The sequence below is a fragment of the Periophthalmus magnuspinnatus genome, chromosome 9 (assembly GCF_009829125.3).
Source record: "Periophthalmus magnuspinnatus isolate fPerMag1 chromosome 9, fPerMag1.2.pri, whole genome shotgun sequence".
In the NCBI taxonomy this organism is placed as follows: Eukaryota; Metazoa; Chordata; class Actinopteri; order Gobiiformes; family Gobiidae; genus Periophthalmus; species Periophthalmus magnuspinnatus.
In genome coordinates, this window is record NC_047134.1 from 20,957,524 (window position 1) to 20,975,880 (window position 18,357).

Here is an 18,357-nt window from a genome sequence, read left to right on the forward strand (position 1 = left end):
CAAAGGCTTCGTCCACTACTTCCTTGCCTCTCCGTGAGACAAATATTTACAGTACCAGACTTCTCCTCGACGTTTGTGGCTCAACAACCTACAATGACAAAAAAAAAAAAAGAAAATTGTAAAAAGGCATTAGCTCCGATTTGACGTTTCATGTTTGCTTCGGCTGTGTCTGCGTACAAAAGCAGGAGGCCGCGGTGAAAGGCCCGGTGAGAGAGAGCAGGTGTTGAAGTACATAATGGGCTAGCGCTTTGAATGGACTCCCTGATCTGTTTTCCGATTAAGGGAATGAACCTCTCCTTTGTCCCCGCGGCCGACAATGCCAATCCCCGTGACCACTTGAACGCGACGTCACCTCTTCATAGCCCCCGCGGCACATACGGGGCGCGCACTTAAGCTAGTTGCCGCTACGCTAACTTCTCACTCGCCGTGCTCGTTAGCTAGGACCAATTTAGCCACAATTACTGACAGTGACTTAACCTCCATGTCAAAGCGGGGGACCATCTGTTGTGTTCGCTAGCGTATTCAAGCTAACAAAAGGTATTTTTCGCTCGCGGCTGATGCAGGTAAAATGATTGACAATGGAACTCTAATGCCTCTCTAATGCAATCCTTCCCAGTCGATCTTTCCATTGTGTTGCATTTGTGTTTTCATGTAGAGAACACCCTAGTAGCCTAAACATCAATATTGTCTCTTATATTCATATAAAAACTGTCAATGTAATATTTGTGGACAACAGCTGCATCAAAATATTATTCAATAGCAAAAGAAATATTTATATGTGATGGCGTCGATTTGGGCTCAAGGTTGTCAAAATAAATCGTAAATAAAGTAGTTTGCATGAAGGAAACAACATATGGGAAGCAATGTTTATCTGTGTTTGTTAAAGCGAGACCAGATATCATATAATTTGTAATTTTTTAGTAAGGGCCCAGTACAGTTTGACAAATGAATGCATCTTGAATTGGATTTTAAGTGATTAGATAACATGTGCAGAGCCATAATAGTGAATATATAGGCTGATCAGACAGAAGACCTAAAACAATATTGAAGACATGGACATACGGCCAAATCATTTTCAATAAGCAAAATATGTGCCAACAAAACCCATAATTCAAAAATGGGTAAGAGTAAATCAGAAGATGGTATCACATTCTATATGAAGTGAGATGCATCCAGTTACAGTTTGAGTGGGGTAAATCAAAATTGAATCTTTGAAAATTGAATTTAATCTGGAATTTCATCTATAAACAGTAAACAACTAGTAACTTCATTTTTCATGTTGACTTTAAACATGCACTATAACCTTTCTGGTGAAGGGCCGCCTGCTTGTTTCCATGGAGATATCTTTGTCTGTCTGGAATGTTCCACAGTATGGTATTAAATGTAACACCAACAAATTAGATCTGTGAGTGATCGATCACAGTAGTACTCCCTGTTTTTATCGTATGTATTCCTATTCTGTAATTGAAAAAAACAGAAGTGCTAAGTTTATTATTGTACTGACTCCATGGAGACATGGTGTCAGCAGGAAAGTTGCATAGTGCTCCATTAACTGTAAATGAATTGTGCCATCTTTTTGTGTTGATCCAAAAGTAGGTTAAGTTTAAAATCTAAGCCAGCTTAAAATGTATATTTTTAATTATAAATGTTTGGATGGAGCCATAGACTGTATATATAAATAGATATAGAAAACTAAAATAGGAAGTGAGTATGGGCACGCTTCCGGCTCCATTGGCTCTGGCTCCAATTCACTTTCAGTTGAAGTCTCCCTCTGTCCATAGCTGCTGGTGTCTGGCATATTATTTTGACTTAAATGTTCATATTAACCCACTCTACATGATCCTGGTGTTTTTATTTGCCTGTTTTTGTTGTAAATCAAGATATGCACATTAATAACAGACTAATGAGGTGCCTTCTTTCTTCAAGGTTGCTCCCCTTAGCTTTGGCAACAGATTTGATTGACAGCATTTCTAAAGTGCCCATACCACTGCTAAACCAGTGGTATGGGCAGGATGGGGCATTACCTTCAGCCTCGCTCTGGATTGGCTCTTTTGGTTCGTTTTTGGTTGAAACCCCAAATATGGAACTCGGCTTCAGATTCTCCCCTATAACTGACAGGACATGCTGTTTATTTAATAACACTACTGCTGTTGTGTATTTGACATGATATCTGTGCCCTGTTTTTTTTTTTTTTTTTCTGTGGTTGCGATCCAAATCCAAAGTACTTGATTCTTTTACCAAATGAAGGCCAGTAGATCATGAGAGGAGCATGACTCAGCCTGTCTGCTTTGGTTCATCCCTTTGTGAAAGCACCTCCAAACAGACAAAGTCTTCATCTGGGACAGGCATGTCTACAACTATATGTAACTCTGGGTTGGACTGACAGAATGGGACATCAAAATCCTCATTTGACTTACTAAAATAAAAGCTTGAGAAAAGACTGCAGGATTGACACAACGTGGGTGTATCTCATTTGACAGTATGCAATTTTGCTGATGTTACATCGTATTTCAGTCTACAGTTATTACATATATGACACATGCGGATCATAGTTTTATATTTTGGACTTTTTAAATCGCAATATTGATCTAAAACGCCATAAATTACATAACGCCACTGAATCATACTTGCATCATCAATAAAAAAAAACAACAACAGCAAAGTAAGTACAACGCAGTGGGTGTGTATGGGGGGGTTGGAAAAAAAACAGCAATTTTCAGAGCAATGGTGTCTCGAATGCAGGTGAATAAAGATTACTCAAACATGAATCACTCTAGATCAGTGGTTCTCAAATAGTGGGGCGCGCCCCCCTGGGGGGGCGCGGTAAGATGCCGTGGGGGGCGCGTATGACTCCGCGTATGACACTGTAGTACTGTACGCAGCGCGTACGCAGCGCGCACGCAGCGCGCGCACAGCAAAGAGCAGGAGAGAGCGAACAGATCGTGACACAGGGCAGTGAACAAGAAACACTTTTGCTAAAGAGACACTATGGAAAACATTTTAACAGGGATGAAAAGAAAGGCGGATATAGACGGAGGTAAAGTCACCCGAAAAATAAGACGAGGAAGTCTAATGAAGAGTATTTAGCACTTGGCTTCACCGTGACTCCGGTGGGACACGAGGACAGACCGGTGTCTGCTGTGTCTGAAAATGTTGGCAGTGGACAGTATGAAGCCAAATAAAGGCACCACCTCATTACACCTCAGTCACGCTGATAAGACGCTGGAGTTTTTTCAGCGTAAATGTGCCAAATATTGCCAACAATCATCCGCTTTGTAAATGTCACTTAAAGCAGCAAGCACTGAGCATCATATAAGGTGGTGTACCAAATTGCTAAATTACTTGTTTTAATTTGATATTTATTTAATTTTAATGTATTATTTTGATATTTATTTAATTTTAATTTAGTCATTTGATGTTTATTTAATTTAATTTTTTTATTTGATATTTAATTCAATTTCATTATATCATTTCATTTATTTATTTTATTTTATTTTTTATTTTTTTTTTTGGGGGGGGGGGCGCAAAATTTTTTCTTCTTTATAGGGGGGGCATGATAGAAAATAATTGAGAAGCACTGCTCTAGATATAAATATGAGTGGATAAACCTGATGGACAAACAGTTTAAACATGTTTAAACACTGATTTTTCATAATATGTCCAATTTCTGTGTAGACTCTGGACACCTGACCGAAACGTCTGAATAAAAGTGAATCAAGAATGAGAGTGTGCGGGAGTTTCCTTAACCTTTCATAATATGTTAAATTCAAAACACAAAATACTTTCCCCCACCCACTCCCCAAATAAACAACCAAATAAAAAGACCAAGATCATGTAGAGCAGTGGTCCCCAACCACCGGGCCGGTACCGGTCCGCGGATCAATTGGTACCGGGCCGCGGGCCGTCCAAGAAATAATTAATTATTTCTGTTGTATTTATTATCCGAGTCTGAACAATCGTTTATTTTGAAAATTCTTTTATTTTGAAAAATGACAGGATTCTCTCGGTTACATTTCCGTCACTTGAGCGCCGACAACTTAACCACTTAGCGTTCCTACGGCCCGCCCGCGTTACACGTTACAACTTTACAGCAATGTACGTGTATTTTTCTGCGTCACCCACATAAACAATCTACACATCAAATGAAAGCTACGGCATTCATCTTTCTGAATATGTAAACCCTTTACACCTCGAATCACCACAGTGCTGACAGGAAAGCCGTTTTTACAAAGAAGTCAGAAATGTGGATTTGGACTTCACTTACCATTGAGGCTCTGGTTCTGTCAAACATCAACATATTCACACAAAGTTGGTCTCATTCGTTCCGTAAAGGTCCAGAGAATATAATCCAGTCAAGAAATTATGTCCACAAAGGAAGTTAGAGCCTCCATGTCCAATCTGCTGCAGGAAAGTGAAATCTGTTCCGTCACTTCTCCGTGTAAAAACATGACACTGGATATAAAGATCCACGCGTAAAATTATGCGCGCGTATTGCGTAATTTTACGCAGCAGTTTTGCGTTTTAAACATGACGAAACGGACAAAACAAAGGAAGTACGCGACCGAGGACACTGTGGATGTTTGTACAAGTTAAACTAGAGGCATCTCGGACCCGGAGCGGTTCGTGGAACCGAGTGAAGATCTCATGGTGGACTGAGGAGTAGAGGGACCTTATGTTTTGATGGACTGGATGCTGTTCCTGATCGGTAAGCGTGGTTTATTCTGCTATTCACTTAATTGTGGGTCAAATGTGTATCATGTGTAATCATTAGCATTAGCATTAGCATTAGGCGCCCCCCCCCCCGGTCCGCGGTAAAATTTTCAAGCGTGATAAAAAGGTTGGGGACCACTGATGTAGAGCAGATTAATATGAGTGAGTGACAGGTGGCTCTAACCAATCACAATGTAGTGCAAACAAAATGACTATATTTTGAATGTATTTAGAGTTACATATATTTTTGTCATTATAATCACATCTAAATATGATGAAACACTGCTGTACCTGATGGTTTGAATCCCGTCAGCTGAACCACCTGTAAATGCACAAATATTAGGCATCTGATTATCTAGTGCTGTTTCAGATAATGAAGGAAGATGCATGTGGGAAACTACTGTCACTCACTTGATTTCCCAATGACGGTCTTATAGAAAAACTGACAAAACTCTCATTTCTGAAACTTTCTGCAAAACAACAATGGCAAATATTTATCAGTCTTTTGGGGATACAAGGCCAAAAGCAACAATGCACTATCTCAGACAAAACCCTGTTAGATGACAAAAAAAACCAAAAAAACTTTATAAACTTTTTTCAACATTATGTGAGTGTGCACGTACCATTCTTGATGACCAGAGATGTAGATGCAGAGCTGGGGGGGGCAGAGGTCTCACTGGTCTCTGGGCTGGAGGGAATGGGAGGATAGCGCCCCCATGAGGTCACAGGGGCACGTTGGGAGGGCAAGAAACTGCTAGGCTGGGAACAGTTCTGCAACCAGGATTGGATAGTCATGTAATTTATTTATAGTGCATACAACAGGTTTTCATGTTTGTCTAATTATGGTTTGATTGGACAGTACTTGTGGCAAATGTTTATTGTAGTTCATATCATAGTCGAGGGCCTCCGAGAGCAAATTCAACTTAGGGCCCCCTAAAATGAAGACTCTCACATACAGTTTATGATGTTGTGATGTCACATGAACTCAACCCATTATAAATTACTCATATAAATGCAGTCTCTTTATATAAACTATTGTGAATGTAAGGCTGCTACTGTAAATGTATCTTTCTAAGTATTCTAATATCTCTTTGTATGACAATGGCAAATTATTATAAGTATGAGGAATGCCAAAACAAAATGCTTCTCATGCAAAATGCTTGTTGAATGTTGCTTTTATAAGAAAACGATTTCAGAATGTTGAAAAAGTTGCCAGAGTGATTAACAGCAATTAACAAAATATATCTTGAGATGAGTCAGCTGAGGTGGCTCGGGCATCTGTTCAGGATGCCTCCTGGACGCCTCCCCAGGGAGGTGTTCCGGGCATGTCCCACTGGGAGGAGTCCCTGGGAAAGATCTAAGACACACTGGGAACGCCTTGGGGTCCCACTGGAGGAGCTGGAGGACGTGTCTAGGGTGAGGGAAGTCTGGGAGTCCCTGCTTAGACTGTTGCCCCTGTGAACTAGCCCTGAATAAGCTGAAGAAAATGGATGGATCTTCTGAAGTGCTCAAAATGTTGAGTTCATGCCGTTGCATCAAAATCATGTCAAACGCCTCTAGTTGGACGCCTTTGCATTTGCGGAAAGACGTATGAGGTATGAACGTTAATGTGTGAAACATTGGACCAGCCTAGGTGTGCACAACTCATAGACTTTACGTCTATACCCGATGCCCCTGACAAAACAGTCTGAATGCAGCATAACAAGAAGCTGAAGTAAATTTGTAGATAACAAAGTGTGCTTTAAAATTAATATATGCTTTAAAATTCAAACATTTTCAAATCCTAGCAGTGTTTTGATTATAGCAATTTAAAGAACAAACTGGACTTTCTATGCATTAATATTGACAACATTTCTTAAGGAACATATTTTAATGTGGCCAAAAGCATGTTTAAAGGGGAATTAAAGCCACAAGAATGCTTAGTATAAGTATTTCATATTATTTTGGTATTAGAGCTCCCTCTGCTGCCAGCAACAGGAATAAACAATCAGAAAGTAAACAAATATCCTCCATGAATGCTAGGCTAATAGAACCATGCATTTGTTGGGAACGCGATTTGTGAACGATTCCGGTGATGGCCTATGGGCTTAAAAATTGCATGAGAGAAGTCTGGATTTTTACCTATGACACAGCAAAACTGGCAAAATGTGGTCAAAGCTTTTCTGAGGGCTCAGAGATGATTTTGGATAAATGTATTAAAGAAACAAGCGTAAATTAAGCAAAAATACAACTCCAGATATGTTTTTTTGGTGAAAGGACAATATAACTGAGTTAAAAGCTCAAAAAAGTACATTTTGCATTATATGTTCCCTTTGAACATTTGCTCATAGACTCACAGTGAAAGATAAGGCCTTCCTCTTTTCTTTAATCCTCTTGATGGCATTCCTCACCTAGAGCAGAAAAAGCAGTGACTGTTGTGTCCCAAATACCACACACACGCAGACATGTACACGTACACGCACACACATATATACAAACCCGACAATGGACTGAATGCCTTCTTACCTCACTGTTGTATACGGCATAGACCAGGAAAATATACAGGCCCTATGGAGAGAGACAGAGCAGAGGTACATTAGGGAACGCACAGAAACGCACACAACAAAAAGCATTTATGTGGCTTCCATTTAGTACTCCAGGCTGCCTTCTTTTGCTAAATATCCCTTTATGCTGTTATCTGTAGCTTTCTACTCCCTCTGGCTGTGGCTATGGCTCTGTTCACTGCCATGATTGACCATGGTTGACCTCAGCTCCAAACTGAAAAAGTAAACTGTGAAAATATGATATAAACTTTTTGATTCAAAAGTTTAAAATACATATTGACAGTGACAGTGATATTGAGATTTGTATTAAATCATTTTTATGTCTTCTAAGGTAAGACAAATAAAATGATTAAAGATCAATTCTTGTGTTTCCAGAGTGTGGTCTAATAGGAAGAATCGTTCAATACATGATAGATGGAACAATTATTTGTGGGGGTCAGTATTTCTCCTGTATATATTTTTTTTTTTGTTCTAGTGGGGAACTTTTTGTTATTTTTCTATACCATGATTAGATTTGAGCTGTAGAGGGTTGAATGAATAACTCATAATAGATACAAACTAACTACTAAAGTGTCTCATTCTGCTGTTTATTGCAGTCAGTGTTCTTTAACCATATTACACATTTAGAATAGTTTTTTGAGGATCATCTTGCTTTAGGGTTCTTGAGTCAGTGGAATAAATTAGTTTGAATATTATCGTTTAACATAAACATTTTCTTAAGAAATATGTCAAAATTTGTTATCGTGACAGGCCTACTTGTGGCTAATTGGGTTGAAAACCAAAACAAACCCGATGACGCAGACAGAAGTACATAAGTTGCTGATCACTCTAATTTAGAAGAAAATACTAGAGCTAGCAAAGTCTGATGACATCTGTGACATTTTTGAAGTATTCATCTGAATGTTCTGTATTTTCTTGATCACTTTCAGCGAGAGCAATCCCACAAAGATTATATGTAGAATTTGACTCTTCAGCTGGTTAGGCCCATTAATATTAACCATACACCAGATCAAAGCAAACTCTCCATCTCGATTTTAAACTAAACCTCTTAAGAATGTAATGACGGCACGTGAACACTAACTTAAATTTAAATTGTACTACTTTACTTCACACAGGTCCACAGCTTTGTCTCTTGTTCGGAGCTGCAGACACTCTCAACCTCCTACCTCCAGAGGAAGAACTCCTCCGGCAGCCTTATCTGGCCTCAGCTGGACACTGGCTGTAAATCTAAATTAACTAGCAGCTCTGGGGTCACACAGGGGCTAGCTCATTCTGATTAATTAAAGAGCAGGGGGAGTGCTGAGAAGGCTACAACCACAAACAAGAACAGACTGACGAGCTAAAGTTTCACGTTTTATGAGCAAATCATGTTCAAATGCAGTACAAGTGGTTCAGAAGTGGCCAGATGTACTACTTTTAGGTTATGATTTTACTACTGCTAAGAAGAGTCAAGATCTGTATTTACTACTGCTACTGTTACCTCAAGTAGTGTTGTTACGATACTAGACACGATACTCGATTTTGATACTAAGGAATAGACTTGATACTCAATACCGATTCTGATACCGATATGATAATAAAAAAGACAACAGACAATAGAATGTGATTTTCAACATTAAATCATAGTACAAAGAAGCCATTCATATATTTACAAGTAGGTGAATTTAAGTATAAGATGTAGCATGAAGAGCACTCACTATATATATATATATATATATATATATATATATATATATAATTTTTAATAGTATTTTTTTATGTATTTATTTATTTATGCATTTATTTATTTATAATATACTGTCGTACAAGATGGCCTACACACTTCTCTGTCAACTTGTGTGTTTGGTAACAAAACATCATAAAAGTAATATTACTGCAAATGAATACTCAAGTGAAAGTAAAGGTATGTACTGTAATAAATGTAGTTGATCTATAGTCCAGATTTTAAACTTTTCTTTATCCATGATCCAACCAAATGGTCTACTTGTTCTCTAATATTATCAGACATTAAATAAATACCTGGAAAGCGTTGAGAGCGATGAAGACATAAGCCACCACTACAGACAGGTGCACCAGGACCCCGCACAGCCAGGTGAGTCCCAGAACTGGAAGCAGGATCAGCACAGGGCGGGTCACAGCCCTGGGAATGCATAAAAAAAGTGCTACATTTAGTTAAAGTATATACCGAAAGAATAAATATCTGCACGTTAACTCAAAACACGCACAATAATCCGGCAGGTAAGGGTCAAACGGCACAATCATTTACATGCTTAAATTGTCAGGATTGGACAGTACGCTCATCAATGCAGGTTTGATTCTTAGGCGGAGCAACTTTCTTTTGTGCTGTAGATTAATCCGATCAAAAAACAAAGAGTTATTGTGTCAGGAAAGAATAATCCATCTGTAAGTGCATGTATTTTTTGGACTCCACTACTCCAGAGAGCATAAAATGATGTGATATTTCTCATTCTGGATTGGGAATATAAAGCATATTCAATTAAACGCCCTGTACCCAATTTTTCCAGTGAATCCCAAAATTCTTGCCCCAGTACAGATATATTGCATAAGCAGCTTTGATGTCACAATAAGTCCGCTATAAACTCACTTATAAACTCATCACTGTGAATAATTCTGATGCTCGGATTGGAATAATTTGGACCACTGTAAACCATTTAAAATGAACTAGTTCTGTTTTTTTTATGTTTTTAAGAGAATAAAAATCACGTACAGCGCCTTTTAAATTAAATGTATTTTAACTGGATGAATATAGACACTGATGAATAGATTATGTAATTAAGTATTCTTACATGGACTTCTAACCAAATGCCCCCCTTTTTTTTTTCTTTATATCCCTGGGTGCATTTTTAAATCCAGTTTTCAATGCCTTCAAAACACAAATATTTTACCATATGCCACCAAAATGTTTTGACATCTTGAAATGGTCCGTACTTTCATAATAAAGTTTTGTTTGCATATGAACTGCTGGACCGTCTCTCCTGACAGTCAGACACAACAGTTTTAACCTGCACCTCTACACTGGCCTCTGTTCCAAACACTTGAAAACATTTGTTAAGACGAAGGACTGAAGGAACTTTTCAAGGTATTCCGATAATGCTCTATTCTCGAACCGCCATCACACGCTGTGGTATAGATTTGGTGGCGAACAACTGTGCCACTTCTGTTCTTTTTGCAATCACATTTGGAGAGATCCAGGTGCTTAGACATCCAATAAGTGTTTCGTGGGTCAAGGCAGCAGAGGTTGTTTTTGTTCACAGGGCTATTGTAGTGGCACCTGGGCAAAGTGATGAGTTTTAAGACTGTAGTGTATCGGCAAGGACAAAAGCTGACACTCAATTCACTTTCTTGCCTCTGTATTTCAGTTCAAAGTTGTTTTTTTCTTTTCGTCCAATCTTCTCCAATTGTCGCCGAGTTTTGGGATGTTATTCTATGGTAAGGAAAAGATGAAGGAAGAGCACAAATGCCGAATGGAGACTGATATGTCAGAGGGTCAGATATAATGGAGTAATATCAATTCATAGTAGGGTTGACAAAGGTATCGAACATCATATACAAATCAATACTAAAACTAGCATCAAAATTAGATTCTCATTTGAGCAGATACTAAAAAAGTCACAGGACAGAAATTCATCTTTCCTGAATAGCTTTAGATTGATCATGAACTGTATACGAACATGTATAATACCATATACGCCTAGTATGCGCCCATGGAGCACTATGGAACCTACCTGGCCGACTGAGGGATTACACAGATATAAGATCACGTGGTAATATAAAAGAAAGTAATGTTGACACATTCTATAGTCTAAAGACAGGGTGATTTAAATTATTTTGTTATGGGAATCGGTGTTGAGTATCAAGTCCATTCCTTAGTATCAAAATTGAGTTTGAAATTTGAGTTTGATGACAACAAAACTGAACATTTACAAGCCAGTTAAAACCAGATAACTAGAATAATCAGATAACCCAAATAATTACAAATCTGGACACCAAAAACACCTCAATGAATTTTAAATCAATCAATCTTTAACATTTTCACTTTCATTTATATTTTTGCTACATTAGTTTGCCCTTTTTCATAATTTTACTTATCAAAACTTGCACAATAATCAGTTTACATGACATTTTAATAATGTGATTAATCCAGAAATCAGATAATAATCAGATTTTTGGTGTGCATGTAAACATAGCTAGTGATTCAATTGGATGTTGATTGTAAATTTGTGTCTTAAATCTATGCAATACATCTATTTTACAATTTGAAACATCTGTCCAGCAATATTGTAATGCAAACTGGCTCCTAGATCTCATAAACCTTTGAGTAAAGCTTTAGAATTGTAATGTAGACTATATATATAGAGAAAAACTACATTAGAGGAATAAGTTGAATATTTGATAGGAAAGAAATAAGTTAAAAAAGGTTCTATAAGGGTATCAGTCCATAAAAGAGAGAAGAACTACCAACATTCATCATTCATATAACATATAATAAATGTTTAATGTATTTTTATTAGTCTAATTATAACTATTGTGTAATTTATACATGTGTTGGTCCTAGTTAACATTATGGTTGCTAGGTAACAGTTGAAGTAAAAGACGACCCCACCAGGCCAAGTTACAGGTCAGATCTGTGGTAGAAATGAGCATGTATGGTTTTTTTTAAGGTAAGATAAAAATACCTGTTATTGAATAAATGCATGGTTGATAAATTTAATGCCATACTGTGGAGCATTCCAAGCAGAACAATAATATTTCCACGGTAACAAGCAGGTAGCAGACTGCTCACTAGAAAAGTTGTGTAACCTTTAAAGCAAAATGAGAACTGTGAAAGTTAGATCAGTGCATGCCTGAAAAATTCCGCTTTCTAATATTTGGAATTTGTGTTTTTCATGTTCAGAGTCGGCTTTTGTGAGGCTTAAGAATTTCCATTTCGTTACACTCACTATTATTTGGTTGGTGAAGCTGTGAAACTAGTTCAGCCATCTAAAATTGGCAATACTTGTTTACATTTTTTAAGTACAGCGTATGGGATGTAAAAACTACTCCTACAAATACTATTGAAAAAGGTAGAGTTACTGACGCTGATGTTATTTGCAGCAGTGGCCACAATAGTCCACTCCACATAGTTCACAGAGACGTCAAGGGGTATAGGTTTACTCCAGAGTACTGCACTGCCGTCCGTAACCATAGCAACTTAAACTTGGCTCAGATCGAGAGAAAGAATTGTGTTTCAGCCTTATGATTATGTGATTGTATGTATGTACGTATGCAGAGAGGTTATGTTGTACAGTACCAAGATCACAATTTAACATATCTAACCTGATTACAAACCGTCCATGTTTCTATTACAAAAAATAAGACACATGCATTGCCGCCACATTAGGGTTGTCACGGTCTTGATGCATATTGGAACTAGAATACCACATGCTAATAATACAAAAAACTGCAGGTATCTTTTGTAGAAAACTATCAAAATATGTATCGGGGATTAAGTCATTTCCAAAGTATAAAAATCAGGTTTGAAATAGTAGAATTGTGACTAGGCCATGTATCAGATTACACTGGAACAACCTTATCAAACACCTGACTTCAATTCAAGGTGATATTTTATGCATTTTTAAATGACTAAAGCAATAATTAATGACTTAAAGCAAACCTATCATGCAAAATGGACTTTTCGTAGCTTTTCTTTTAAGCATGTTATAGTTGTTTCCCCTCAACATTTACTCACTTGGAATCGTATTTGCAGTAATTCGTGCATGTTTTGAGCAATCTTTATTCACTTATTTTCAAGACATTTTGCCAATCAAGTCCCGTTTTAACTGTCACCTTGATACAGCTTATTTTCTTAATCAGTGATAAACATAGGATTCAGTTGTGTTATGTAGTCATTTGGTACAAAAAAACAAAACAAAACAGCTACTCGTTAGTGGATTTGCAACTATCCATTGGAGGTACCGGCAACTTGATGGTTTTGTTGTGATGTTGTTTACGGTGACGTCAATTGAGCACCTCGGTTTTCTAACGCATCAGCAGACTTGTTACTTTTGCTTTTCTTTCGTTTTAGATGAATACTTGATGAATGTGCAAATTATACAAGCACAATAGGTCTTCTTTAAGAGAACTGAAGAGGTAGACATACTAATTATGCAAGGTTTCTCAAAACTTGAATTAAATATAACACCAGGTATGTCTTTAATGGCGATAAAAACATCATAACAGTAAGTTCTTTAAGTCGCCAGCGCACAAGTGCAAATTATGATCATCACTAAACATGCTAATGGTTTCTTTACGTCTGCAGTTATTCTTATACAAGACATATTCTTTTATTATTATGTATGTATTTAAAACCAGGTTACAATACAATAATGGTCTTTCATACAAGTTTGACCAAGAACATAGAGATAAGAAAAAGTTAAATTAAAATGGCCAGATAAATTTGAAAACAAAAACAGCTGTGTCTGGAGCAGGTGTGGAGCTGATAAGCCTGAGTACTCCCACAGCAAACTCCCAAACTAAACTCCTCCCCCCTCTCACATACTGCTGCTCTTCAACTGTTTTTATTAAATAAGACATACTGTGCTTATGTCTGCAATATGGTTATAATCTATCACACCTATGGATCATTATGTTTATGCTATGTTTGAATCGCAATATTGATCAAAAATGACTTAAAAGAAACAAGTCCGCTAACTGGGTTTGAAATTTGTGGAGCCCAATGGGTCCCAATTCTTGCCTCCCAGTTTACGATACGTCGCTGTAAAAGTCATCCCAACAGAATTCTGCAAGCTCCTATGGATAGGTGGAAATAACACTTGCAAGTAGCAGATATTTTTTCAATGGTGCCAAAAATGGCTACATGACGCCGGATCCTGTGTATATCATTGATTAAGAAAATCGGATTGGAGATCGAAATAGCAGCAGCAGTGTGTGTATACCAGCAGCAGTGAAAACGGGGGAAGAGCTGAGCAATGACGTCTTGAAGATAGAAGTATAAAGATGACTGAAACATGCACCAATTTTCACTCTAAATACAACTTCAAGAGAGTATATGAGAAAGGGAAACTCAAAAAGTCAGTTTTGCCTAATAGATCTCTTTCAGCACATGAGAAAATATATTTAAAGAGGGGTATTATGCAAAATCAATTGTTTGGTGCTTGCTACCATGTTCCCTCATCAAAGACATGCCTGAAGTGGTTTTATGTCATCCATGCATGTGTCAGTATATCTTGCGATCTCTCCTGGGCACTACTCGTGGTGTGGTTAGTAGTACGATCCTGTTCAGGGCTTCACCCCCAAGCTTACTTCACGCTTAGCCATTTTTCATAAATATACAAGAGCAAATACAAAGCAACTACAACTTCACAAACCTGAAGCGATGTGTTTCATTAGCAGAATGGACACTGATTGTGGTGTGATGGCACTCTGAAGGAGGAATGACTCAGAGCATCAAAAACAAAACTGAAACTTACATTTTAATGTTGTTTTCTGCAAATATAGCATTTTCAAAACGATTAAGTGTAACGTGGTGATCAAAATATATTATGTGTTAGCACGAAATACGGCATAGAACTGTAATAATACTTTCTCTTTAATGGAAACTAAATCGCCATAATAGTGGACCACTCTCACCACGTAAGGTCGAAGGTCTGCATCTTGGTCGCAGAACTCGGGCTCAGCATCTTAGTCCGTCGCCGAGCGCTGGAGACGGTCACCATGACGACGCGACAAAGGACCACAGAGTTGACCTGGAGGCAAAAGACAACGGTTTGAATGGGATTGCATTCACTATTGTACTTCCTCTTAGCCTCAAGCAGCGCTAAAGTTCAGCCTCCTCTCTGGGCTTTGAAATCATCATGTACGCTCATGAAGGACACCCATTCAGAGTATAGTCGAGTAGAAAAGCAGGATACAATACTGACGGAAAAGTTTGTAGTGGGACCCATTTCCATATGCAGAACAACAGACCTACTACATGAAAAAGTATGTAATTTTGATAACCGCTTTTAGCTAGGTTATGGCATCTCAGCATCAGCATTTCTATGGTGCAATTTAAAGGTGCACGTTGTAATTTTTCAGGTAGATCGTTTGCTACCAGCTTGTCTCCATGTATATCATTTTGTGGCAGGAATGTTCCTTAATGGCATGCCCTTGAAAGCAAAGAGGCCAAGTTACATGTCAGATCTGTGGAGAAACGAGGCCTCTGACAGGAAGAATGTCTATTTTCATGGTAATTTTGAGGAAGAAAACCACCTATAATTGAATAAATGATTGAAGGTTGAAGTTTAATGCAAGAAAGCAGATGGGATACTCCTGTCAGGAAGGTTACATAGTGCATCCTTAATAGAAAAATGTATATCCAGAATTAAACTATTCTATTGTCTATTGCTTAGTATTGAAATCATGTTTGAAGTTAGTTTATCATGGCAACACTATAACGTAAAACTGTGCGGTTTCTACAATTGGACTGAAGACATTCTACTTGTTTTTCCAGAACTTGAAACAATGATAAGCCATTCAAATCTATTTATAGTGGCCTACAACGTGCCTATCTATTGGCTTTAAGAGATGCAGAATTAGGACAATATTAATAAACAATGCAAGACCTTTCTACTCTATCTTGTTTTTAATAATAAAATGTTCCCAAAATTGTGTCCATAACAGATAAGAGTCATGTGATTCAAACCCAAACCCATTATAGTTTCTTTGTGCCAAACTTCATACATTCATTAAAGTAAACCTATTCTGCAAAATCGACTTTTCAGAGCTTTTAATCATGTTATAGTTGTTTCCCTTCGCATTTACCCCCTCGAAGTTGTTCTTGGAGTGATTCGTGCATGTTTGAGCAGTCTTTAAATGCTTATTTTAAAGATGCTATATCATTGTTTCATTGCCCCTATACCACCCCCAACTCAAGCAATTGTATGAAAGATACATTGTGACTTTTGTTTAGGTGTATGAATGCGTGTATTTTTAGATAAACATGAAATTAATTGGACAGACTTCAGACAAAATATAGTATAAAAAGAAATTAAAAATGAAGAGTCTGTCCATTTGTGCCTCTGCTCTTTCACTGGCGTTATTTTTCAGCCCGGCTTGATTAGATTTGGCTTGAATACCTGCACAAATTAGACATCGCCGTTCCACTATTGAAAAGAGACGTCGGGGTGACCCTCTCTGTCACTGCTGCGGCAAAACCAACTGAATAATAACCAAATTATCAGTTCAATTTTGTCTTCATATCCGTCCTTGAGAATTTTAGATGTTTTAAAAGCTTAATGACAATAGCAGGCTAATACAATTTCCATGTGAACAATTCCAAAGGTTATAGAGGCACACACGTACCGCTAGGACAAAAACTACAGGTCCCACAAAGGCCCAAATAGTGTCGTTCTTCACATTAAGCCAGCAGTGTTCCTCTGCCTTGTACTCGTCCACTGATACAGCCAGTGTGACGCCCACGATCAGAACAGGAAGTCCTGGGAAGGGCAAGAAAATGTTATATGAAACAGTGGTTCTCAAGCTCAACTACACAAGGTTCGAGTTGTACAAGGTTACATTTTTCCAGTTCAGATTTTCATTTAATTAATTTTATTTCTGTGGAAATTTTGCTGGTAGTATGTTTGTACTTGATATAAGCATATAAAACGATAATAATAATGTAGTGTGCTTTATAGTCTTGACAAGTACAGCTGGGAGATCGATCTTGATTCAGTTTTATTTTTCATTTCAAAAACCTTCTTTCAGTTTCAATATCACGATCATACACTATTTAACTCAAATAACAGATCGGTTTCTTCTTCTAAAGTCCAAACTAATTGGTTTTAGTCCAATTAGACTGAATCATCACTGAATCTGATTCCAAATTTGATTATAGTAGTGTGGGGTAGTCCTGATCTAGACCTTCGGGTTTAGTCCTGGTTTCCAACTTATTCAGCCCTGGCTTGAATGTAACCTGATTTTGTGATTACTGATCATTTAAACTTACTTTAAACTTATGACATAAGTTTGACAGTCCTGTAAATGCTATAATGTTCTGATATAAACCCAAAGACCTCTTTCAGCTCATATCTATCTAGTTCATTAAAGATGTTACATAAAACACAGTACCCAGGTGGTGTGAACAATTCAACATCCGCTCATGTTTGAAAGACATATTTATGGAACAAGGACTTCTCCGTTGTCTATTTAGTCTCATTGGGTTGTATTTAGTCTGGGGATACTTGGTCCATGTCCTGGCCTGAACCGGGAGCACCTGAGTGCATGTATTTGTAAAGCTCAACACAAACAACGCACAAAGCGACATAACAGTAGCCTCACTGCAGCATGTTTTCGTAAAGGCTAAAGTGGGTTATGGTGTGAGATGTGGTGAGAAAACATCGCATTGCTGCTAATATAAATAACATGTAAGACATAGCTAAAGCATCAGATAAACTATAGATTATAAAGTGCACACCTGCAGGCAGTGTAAACTAAAATACTGTTGTGTAATAACTGGGCAAAGAAGCACATGGTTTTGAGGTTAAGTTAATTCGCTCAAAGTTCATTTAAATTAGATAAAACGCTGTTTGTATAACCGCCAAAGACACAATATCTGAATGATTGTCCCTGAATTGATTTCTAAGTGATTAGCTGTGATATAAGGACCTGTATAAATGACTAGAAAACAGGAGTATTGCAGTTTAGTTTTGCCATAGCTAAATCAATTAAAACTAATATTGTTAGAGTGTGAAGGGAAATATAATAGTTTGGGTATCAATATAAAATCCTCAGATACTGATCCCCAATTTTGACCCTGTAAATATCAACATGCCATACCTTATTTTAAAGCTGACCTATTATGCAAAATTGACTTTTCAGAGTTTTTAACCATTTGTGCATGTTATATATTGCAGATAAATCCCCATTTTCACCACCACCTGCACACGCCCACTGCTCTGTACTTACTCTCTTCTTCAGTGATCGGGCCTTCTCTGTGGCTGGGCCCAAACTCTGGAACAAACTGCCTCCTGATATGCGCACCATTACTGATTTTGGTCTTTTTAAATCCAGGCTTAAAACATATTTATTCAGACTGGCTTTCAAC

General features: G+C 37.7%; 1 protein-coding gene across 1 annotated transcript in view; it reads right to left on the reverse strand.

Annotated features, from left to right (window-relative positions):
- The window catches only part of adgrd2 (adhesion G protein-coupled receptor D2), a 42,573-nt gene continuing 24,216 nt past the window's right edge, over positions 1 to 18,357 (reverse strand). Inside the window, exons 17-25 of the mRNA XM_055224085.1 lie at positions 16,617 to 16,750; positions 14,904 to 15,019; positions 9,273 to 9,393; positions 7,216 to 7,257; positions 7,047 to 7,100; positions 5,334 to 5,481; positions 5,122 to 5,180; positions 5,002 to 5,032; positions 1 to 88 (exon numbers count right to left, since the gene is read on the reverse strand). Of these exons, the coding sequence (XP_055080060.1) occupies positions 81 to 88; positions 5,002 to 5,032; positions 5,122 to 5,180; positions 5,334 to 5,481; positions 7,047 to 7,100; positions 7,216 to 7,257; positions 9,273 to 9,393; positions 14,904 to 15,019; positions 16,617 to 16,750 (713 nt within the window). The 3' untranslated portion in view covers positions 1 to 80. The remainder of the gene's footprint in view (positions 89 to 5,001; positions 5,033 to 5,121; positions 5,181 to 5,333; positions 5,482 to 7,046; positions 7,101 to 7,215; positions 7,258 to 9,272; positions 9,394 to 14,903; positions 15,020 to 16,616; positions 16,751 to 18,357) is intronic.